Genomic DNA, 9,966 nt, shown 5'->3' with positions numbered 1-9,966 from the left:
TGCTAAGCTACTGCAGCAAAAAAATCCTGGCGCCGCCCATGCAGCCTGCCCACATATCTGATCTAAACATAGTAACGTGTGTTGAGGGAAATAATTATTTAAAGTTATTTAATAATTGTGACATTTATTTTACTCTTCGATGGATGAATGATGCTCAAAGTGAGGGGGCAAAGAATACAACTGAGGGGGCAATGCCCCCTTTTGCCCCCTTGTGGCGCCGGGCCCGGCCGGGACAAACCAAACTGTGCTAAGTGCTGCACTGGAAAAGCGCCAACAGTGAATCCATCGAGGCAAACACACAGACACACTCACCTTTTAAATCGCGCTGTTCATATTTCATTGCAAATATAATATTCCTTGACCACTTTGTCCTTCTCTAGGCTGCAGTGAAACTGACCGCATCACATAGCGTCGCACATACTGTTTCTTTTGTTGAGCTGGAGCCATGAACACCCCCCTCTCCCGAAATAAAAAACTATTCAAATTTTAAAACGTGCGCCAGTGCCATAGTTTCCGATTATAAACGGCGAATGTTGTCGTAGTCGACAACTTTGAAGCTTCAAATAAGCCTTTAAAAATATATATATGATGTGTGCAACTTGCATGAAACCGGGCTAAATTTGCTAGCACGATAACGAGCTAGTTAGCCAGCTACTCTGTCGGCTAATGTTAGCTAACTTAGCCTTACATTTTTAATAACCAAATACTGACTTCAGCTGACAAGCTAATAGGAATGTAACAAGTTAACCAAGCACATAAACATACTCGCATGACTCCACATCGATGAATATTCAAATGAAATGGTCGACCAAGCAGTCTTCAAGTTCCACAAATGTCAACCTTCTGAGTGGACTGTCCATGCGTGTCTGCGGGGGCAATGTGCGCGGGAAATACTCGCCTCTGACGTCACCCACAGTTAACTCACATTTCCCATGTACATTTTAATAGCTTTAACAGGTTGTACAGTCAATACAATAATTTAGGTAATATTTACTTGGTGCTATTGTTAAAATTCACTTATCAAAATGAAGATTAAAAATTACATAGAAACACAAGTAACACATTAAATAAAAGGAGACATTTTGAGTAAAATTACTGAAATAGTAATGTATTGTAGAATTTAAACATATAATCAAAGTAATATTTACAAAGCCGAAAAGTATGGAGCCCCCTAGGGGACATGGAGAAGAAAAAAAAAATTATTTGAAAAAAAATAAAATGTTTTGCGAGATCTCACAAAACCTTTGTGAGATCTCGCAAAACCCTGTTGCAGTTTGTAGACGGTCCCTAAGCACTCCTCTCCCTCCTCCAGCTGCAGATTGTGACCAATTATTGATGTTTAGCTCGGATGACGGCGCGTATCGAACTGTTCTGATAAAAACGACTCTGTAGCTCGTTGTCTACCTTGCTATGATTGTAAAGTAATGTTGTTTGTATTTTTACAACGTTATGTTCATGAGTTATTGATCCGCGAAATTCGAATCTGTCAATAACTCAGCTCAGAGGGACGTGCATGTCCCCTCGCTCTGAGTGTTCTCTTGAGGTGTCTTCACTTATGTGAAACCCTTTATATATACAGTCTATGTGTAATTTACAACATCAGGAAGATACGTCCCCTGCTGACACAGAAAGCGACGCAGGTTCTGGTCCAGGCTCTCGTCATCTCACGCCTAGACTACTGCAACTCCCTCCTTGCTGGTCTACCTGCATGTGCTATCCGACCTCTGCAGCTCACCCAGAATGCAGCGGCTCGTCTGGTCTTCAACCTTCCTAAATTTTCCCACACCACTCCGCTCCTCCGCTCCCTTCACTGGCTTCCGGTAACTGCTAGAATCCACTTCAAGACACTGGTACTTGCTTACCATGCTGCGAATGGATCTGGCCCTTCGTACATCCAGGACATGGTTAAACCGTACACCCCAGCGCGTCCACTACGCTCTGCATCAGCCAAACAACTCGCTGCACCCTCGCTGCGAGGGGGACCCAAGTTCCCATCAGCAAAAACACATGGGTTTGCTATCCTGGCTCCAAGATGGTGGAATGAGCTCCCCATTGACATCAGGACAGCAGATAGCTTGCACATCTTCCGGCGCAAACTGAAAACTCATCTCTTTCGACTCCACTTCGAGCGATAGATTTATTAACAAAGCACTTATATACTAATAAAGGACTGGCTTATCTAAAACCAGTTGAGTAGCACTTGAAATGTTTGGCTCTATGAAACCTGATGTACTTATATGATTCTGTTTTCTTCAAGGTTGTGTCTTCCTGGTCGAATGTACTTATTGTAAGTCGCTTTGGATAAAAGCGTCAGCTAAATGCAATGTAATGTAATGTAATGTAATGAAACCCGTGCCTATTGCCAAGCACTGATGTTATATCTTTATATTTAAGGCCAAGCTCAAAGTAAAATCGATGAACCACTCCATTGTTGTGGTTTCTGTGTTGCCGTAGCAGCCGAACTGACCAGGAAAATGAAAAGTATTGCGATATATCGCAAAGGGGTTTTGCGAGATCTCGCGAAAGTATTGAAAAAAAAAATCGTTAACAGTCAGATGTTAACACGTTGTTAGTTGCTAGCCGTTAGCTGCCGCTGTTAGCTGCTAGTTTTAGTTAGCTGTTAGCCGTTGGCTGTCGTGGTTAGCTGTTATCTGTCGCTGCTAGTCGTTACTCGATGTCGTCGGCCCCGGAGCCTCTGCTGGACGGCGTGCCCCCACCAGGGAAGGTGCCGCTGCGTATAGTGGCCAGCACCTCAGGGGTAAATTGCCGGGCGGCCAGGAAGAACCGCGTAGCTTCTTCGGCTAAAGCGCGGGGCTCAACACTAGCCGTGTTAGCTAGCGCAGCCTGGACATGCAGCCGCACGTCCCGAAGAAACAGCCCCATGAGGTAGAAGTCGGGTTCTCCCATACCTAGCAGGTCGTGTATCGTCTCCGTGAAGTCGGAAGGCTTGCTGTCTTCCAGTGCCGAGACGATGCGGGAATGGCCATTCCGTGGGGGGCGCACCGAGCCTCAGTCCGTGTGCCCCTGGCAGCCACGGACGTCTCCAAAATTCTCCAGCAGTTTGCGACAAACGGCGTTAATAGCCATGTTCAGTCCAATCTCGGAAACTTCAGCGAGACTTAAGTCAGGGTCACCAGTGTAGTGCCGAGAGATAGGAGTCGGAGGCGGTGCATCGAAGGTGCAAAAGGGTACTTTATTTAGGAGCAGCAAAGGTCATGTTGTCCGGTTGCAGTCCGGGAAGAAGAGAGGAAGAAAAGCAAGGAGGGCACACAATATATACAGTAAGCAACACATATGTCCGTGCGGAAACAATACCCTTAACTGTAGTTCCATGAGTGAATTATGTTATGTTATACAGTGGTCACCACACTGTACAATTTATCACATATGGTGTTCTTAGTTTCCATACCTCCTGTGTTTTATGAGCGACTTATCAAGTCTTAGCAAACGGCATAAAACATGATTAAACATGGTAGTATATAAAACCATGCTCGTACAACCTATAGAAATGCAAAACCGCAACATTTATGAGAAAACACAACATATTCGAGGTGTTTTCAATAACATATCCGTATTTATTTATTTCTCCAAGTTATGTTTTTGTGTGCACTGAGGAGTCTCAAGCAGGCGTTTGTTTAATCATTTTAAGATTGGCTTTAATCAATGTTTGAAAATGAATTCTTCATATATGATAAATGAGAGGTAACATTTTGTTTATGGTATTATTTCCACATATTTCTCTCCATTCTTCCTTCTGCCAACGGTGTCGCAGTTTCTCGTCTCTCCCGTTGTTGTGCTTAGTGCGTACGCATGGGTTAGAGTTTGCGTGGAGGACCGCACGTTTTCCCATCAAGTTAGTATTTTATAAATCGCAAACATTGCGTAGAAACTGGCGTACGCCATTTTTTGAGCGTATATCCCTTTATAAATGAGGCCCCTGGTGCGCACCAGAGACCGGACTATTAGGTGTGAATGCACCTAGAGGTAGGTGAAGCAAAGGTCAGGTATGACACGGCCACTTACACAGCAGAACTGTCAACACATACTTTACAGATCTAACATTTGTAATATAAGACATCTCCTTTAATCAAAGTCCAATGTGGCAATAGTACTTGTATTGAACTAAAGTATCTGAATAGCCTATTGTGTCTGCATACTGGTGATCAGTGTTTTCATTGTTGTAAAACGCTTTTGGAGCCAGCACTGTGCTCTGATTGGTCGTCCAGAGGTCACATGGTCATCCACAGCCAATCGGCTTCCAGCGGTGAGGACATTTAATCACCAAACATCTTCACATTCTTTCTGTCGCGCCCATAGACTGTATATATAAGGTTGCACTTCGCCCGGTTGGATTACTTATCGGTTTACGCCATATATTTGCTTAAAACCACGCTTTTAATGCTCCAGGCTCTTCTGAAATACTCTCAGTTTTTGGTGTGTGTGTTTCTGCAGACACACCCTCTGAAGTGAAGGATGAGAAACCGAGCATTTTCTCACTGTTTTTTCCTGTTATCTGTTTTCCAAGGATACGGAGCAGCCCCCGGAGGCATGGCGGTGAGAAAGCGTTACAATGTGATGTGTTATCGGGATTAAAGCAGAATATGTGCCCGCTGTCCGGGACAGCCCGGAAGTGGCTCGAGTTGACTGATTATACCGGTTTATCTGACATTAAATCTGTTGATGATGCTCCACCTGTTTAAAGGTTATACCTGGTATCAGTTAACGGTGGGGGGAAAGTGCATACATATATATATATATAGTGTATATAGAATATGCTGTTGAGTAGCCTACACTTAAAATAAAAGGCGTTTTTTTAATTGCTTCCACATGTTCGCAATGGTGGAAGAAATACTACTAAAAGTCATGCAATAAAATATTTGTTTACATTTATATTATTATTATTATTATTATTTTATATATACTACAAGGATATTAAAATACTACATTAAGTGCTCTTTAATTGCTTCCATATTTTAAAAATTGCTCCTTTATCACTAAAAGTCATGCAATCAAAAATAAAATTCCTATTATTAAAATTAATATGTATTATTTTATTTTACTTTTACTCAAGTACAAGATCTGAGTACTTCTACTTTTACTCAAGTACAAGATCTGAGTACTTCTACTTTTACTCAAGTACAAGACCTGAGTACTTCTACTTTTACTCAAGTACAAGACCTGAGTACTTCTACTTTTACTCAAGTACAAGACCTGAGTACTTCTACTTTTACTCAAGTACAAGATCTGAGTACTTCTACTTTTACTCAAGTACAAGACCTGAGTACTTCTACTTTTACTCAAGTACAAGACCTGAGTACTTCTACTTTTACTCAAGCACAAGATCTGAGTACTTCTACTTTTACTCAAGTACAAGATCTGAGTACTTCTACTTTTACTCAAGCACAAGACCTGAGTACTTCTACTTTTACTCAAGTACAAGATCTGAGTACTTCTACTTTTACTCAAGCACAAGATCTGAGTACTTTTACTGAAGTCTAAGTTTTACTATGTCTAAACCTCGAGATTATTAACATTATTCAAAGGATAAGCAGTAAATATGAAATCATTGAATATGGTTATATATATAATATACATATACATATAAGGCTGCACAAACTGGCAAATGAGTCAACAGGAAAGATTTAAAATCATGATTACAGAAGAACGATGAACTTCCTGCACGTTGTTTCCTCATTTAAAGTTGCTTTATTCAACAGTCAGATGTTCAAGCACTCTTTCTTTGAGGCATTGTGAGTCTCGAAAAGTTTCTCGTTAACCCCCCGTGGAACAAGATCCCTTTCTTCAGTAAAAGCACTAATACCAAACTCTACAAGTATAAACATTCCTTTTTGGACATTATTAACGTATTCCCCAATATGCTGTTCACGTAAACCCAGAAACAATTCATGTCATTTTCAAACTTTTCTTTGAAAGAAAAACTGCCCCGTTTATTCCTCTGTGTGACGATGCTTGTTCCAGCTGATTCAAGACGCTTTTCAAAGACTTTATTCAGCTTAAAAGGAGAGAAACATGGAGGTCTGTATGCTATAATGTGCCTTCAGGGGTGTCCACTTCTAATGAGATAATAAGAAACCAATGAAGTGCTTCCTGATCCCCAACACTTTCTTCTCTCTGTGTCTTCGTCTCTGCAGCAGGATCCAATCTACGGATACTTCACAGCTGTAGCTGGACAGGTAACCCCCCCCCCCCACAGTGCCTCTGAACATCATTGGTATCATAGCAATCATTGTTGTTTCTCTTATCTCTGTGGATTGTTATTCACTGTATTTCTTTTCCTTATGAATCTGCGACAGGATGGACAGATCTCAGCAGACGAGCTGCAGCGCTGCCTCACACAGTCCGGCATCGCTGGCTCCTACAAACGTAAGAACATCTATTCTTTAATAATGATTATATCCATGCGGGACATTTCATCATAATGCTTGTTTACAGTTGCCCACATGTGGCATTGAAGGCATCAATCAGAAACAGGTTTATCAGCAGGTAGGTTGACACGTACGAAGAATTTGACTTGGTGCCAACCTTGAGACCTCAGAAATCGGGAGCATTTCAAAACCACCGTGGGGGGGGGGGGGGGGGGGATGCTAGTGAATCGCCAGAGCTGTTAGATTAACATTAACATGCTTATTGTAGTTGTAAGTGCACTGCCTTACGGCCTGTAGCACCATCCTTGACGGAGCATATGGAAAGGAGTGAGCAGATTGTCGAGTTGTCGATTCTTGTTCTGTTTTCTGTGACTATCTTCCTCACCCTCTCAGACTTTCAGTTGCGCGCTACTAAAGAGAAAGCTACCATGGAAACCAAACAATGGTGTAGCTGTATTAAAGTCTGAGTGGAAACAGTCCTCAGTAAATCTGATTTTGTCAGAAATCGGTAGAAATGCGGTAGAAATATGACCCCGGGAGGAAACCGGGAGAGGGCAATGAAATCGGGAGTCTCCCGCGAAAATCGGGAGGGTTGACAAGTATGCGTGGCGCGTACATGAAAGTAAAACAAGAATTAAAAACACAGAGAACTATTTTAAGAACACTATATTAACATAAAAGACGAATCCACCTTCCTGAACGTTAGGGCTCTTCTTTGTGGCTGAAAATCTTATCATGTTTTATATAATAGAATATCGTGGCTATGGTTTTTACAACGATCTGTAAATTCAATTAATAAAAGGTTTGAAGGCATGAGCATTATAAAACATTCAGTTTGGAACACTCGCGCTCCTATTGGCTGGCGCTTCAACACATTGCACCTGATAGGCTAAGGGGCGGGACATCTCTAAGCGGTTGACCAATCACAACAGAGCCGACATCTGTCACTGACATTAATATATGTTTCTGTTGTCAGACAATTGCACTTTAATGGCATAGTGTGTTTTCTTTCAATTAAGACTAATATTTTAAAGGCAGAGTTAAATTTAATGAATGCGTTTCTTTTTCTTTTATACCTAAATATACAATCTCTTTATCTTTGAAATGATCCTTATGGAGAGATATCATGTTTGAAAAGTGATCTTATCAAAGTTCTCGCTGCCTACTAAGCTAACCCTTTTACATTGTCTCAGTGTTGGCATCGATGCACTTTCCCACTGCATTTTGGATCATATTTTTACATTCTGAGTTCTGACTTTTCTTTCTGCAGCCTTCTCCCTGGAGACGTGCAGACTGATGATCACCATGCTGGATGTATCCTTCCTCAGGCCTTTCTCACACCACACACTTTCCCTCAATAGGAAAAAGCCCATCATGCAATCCATTTGACTTCCATTGAGCTGCTTTGATTGATCTGGTATTGCGCTTGCATGCTCACTTTGTAACATTTGAACAACAGGGTAGCAGTCTTAGTGATGAGGCGTCATTCTTACATAGCTACAGTGTAGATATGTCAATGAAAATCTTAGGTCACAGGCAACACAATAAAAATAGAAACAATTGTGCAAGTAATTAAAACAGAAGAATAGTGAAATAGTGCAATAAGAGTCATACAAGTAATTGGAATATGATATATTACCAGTAGCGTGGCGTGGGGAAAAAATTAGGTGAAGCCAATAATACGTCCTTTCTTTTGGTTCGGGGGTGTGGTGGTCAATGTAATAACGTAACCAGATGAGTGATTACAGCACCTGGTATCATTTTACACACATTTGTATCATACAGATGCAGGACTTACACACGCCTGTTATCTAACCGACAGGTCCGCACGCACTCTCCAGCCGAAACTCTAATAAGCATTCATTCACAAGCTAAATCAGGAGACCTTTAACGTTTTACGTCCGATTCGCTCCTTTGTTCCTCGCTGTACACAGCTCCAGTTTGGGCATTGGCCTGTCATCAGATTGTATTTGTTGTTGCTGCTGTAGCGGAAGTTTAGTACAATTATTTTTGATGAAATACTCCAAATCTCCACCCTCCATAATTGCACTTGCTTCAGTTGCTTGCTACTTTCTAACGGCGGTGAGAGTGGTGCAGTGACGCTATCTATCTTCTATCGATTAGATTTATGATTCGAACATTATAAAAGTAGGGTAGACATGTGGATATTATCCGACTGAACAAAACGTGCATTTATCAAACAGGTTCGTTTTCCACTGACCTTATTTCGAGCTATTTTGCTAAATCCTATGGAGAAATCCCACTGCTTTTTTGTCAAGGGAAACCGAGAGCAGCTTACTTCCGGATTTTAGGATGCGTCACTGCAACACTATGCGATTTGATTGGAATGTGAGGCAAGGGAAGCCAGCCGCCTCTGGCTTCCCTTGGCATGACCCTGACCAATCACAGGTTGGCAGGGGCATCACGTGAGCCTCATCTGATTGGTCAATCCCTCCATTTTTTTTCACCAAGGGAAGCCAGATTCGGCTGGCCTCCTCTCGCAACAGTGAGTGCAATCTACTGTTTCACCATAACATCTAGAGGGGCGCTGTTTCACTCTTTGTAAAATACTCAATGAGAATGGGGGAGAGACGGGCCGGCAGCAACACACAGCAAAGGAGAATTATCGAAACAAAACAAAGTGTTTTTATTTATTTATTTAAATTATAACTACAATCCAAAAAAACAGGGGAAGCCTGGCTTCCCTTGGCCTCCCGGAGAAAACGCCACTGTATACATAAATAATTTCTAAGTAGCAGTCAGATGAATGTTGTGGATGTTGTTTCAAACGTGCAGGGGTTTAAGTCTCATGGCCTGTGGGATGAAACTGTCTCTGAGTCTGGTGGTTCATTTAGTTAACTTAAGATGTGGAGGTTTAAAATTAGCTTGTTTTGGTTGATAATTTCCACGTTCAGATTGTTTAACAGTGGCTTAATGCCTGCAGCTTTCAGGGCTGTGGGAAATAAACAGGAAGTAGAGAAATGTAGAGTATTTACTGAAGGTTTTCCCCATGGATGTTTAATAAGAACTGGATACAGCGTGGGAGGCGGGGTCTCGTTCTTTCCTATGAGAGCTGCTCATAGAGAGGCGAAGTCCCGCCCTTCTACTTCCGCTCCATGGGACCTTATTCCGGAAAAAGTATGTATTGAAGTCAATGGAGAGAGAACACTTATATTTCGATCCCGTTTGAATTGTGCCACGAATTACACATATGATGTTTGTCAATTTAAAAGATAATTTCCAAAAAGTCACAGTTTGTCATAAAACTGTTGAAATATAAGACTATGAAAAATACGCCACTAGAAAGACTACAAATCCCATAGTAAGTGATGTCATTAACGTTACACATTACACTCGTGTTACTCACAGAAACCTTGTAAAGCCGGTCCCGCATGCTGGCTCTCATGGAACCGACTCACTCCCCTTGTGTGTATTTGCAGCTCTCAACACGCCCAGACTTGGAGTGATTTCCACCTCTTTTAATACTTTCCGCCTCATTCTGAGAGAAAGAAGTGAAGTGTTTCAACGTGACGGCCGTCTGGGTGTGTAGTGCGAGACGGGAGATGTAGCTCATTGAGCG

General features: G+C 41.9%; 1 protein-coding gene across 1 annotated transcript; it reads left to right on the top strand.

Annotated features, from left to right (window-relative positions):
- Window positions 1–4,350: 4,350 nt before the first annotated feature.
- On the top strand, window positions 4,351–7,790 carry LOC117537436 (sorcin-like). The gene is made up of 4 exons (XM_034203004.1): window positions 4,351–4,554; window positions 6,153–6,194; window positions 6,315–6,384; window positions 7,657–7,790. Exons 1-4 carry the CDS (start codon window positions 4,474–4,476, stop codon window positions 7,773–7,775), a joined length of 312 nt encoding a protein of 103 aa, XP_034058895.1. The 5' UTR covers window positions 4,351–4,473; the 3' UTR covers window positions 7,776–7,790.
- The last annotated feature ends 2,176 nt before the right edge of the window (window positions 7,791–9,966 follow it).

Source organism: Gymnodraco acuticeps, unplaced genomic scaffold, assembly GCF_902827175.1.
Source record: "Gymnodraco acuticeps unplaced genomic scaffold, fGymAcu1.1, whole genome shotgun sequence".
Classification (NCBI taxonomy): Eukaryota; Metazoa; Chordata; class Actinopteri; order Perciformes; family Bathydraconidae; genus Gymnodraco; species Gymnodraco acuticeps.
Note: the sequence above shows the minus strand (reverse complement) of the source record. Positions and strands in the feature narration are given on the sequence as shown.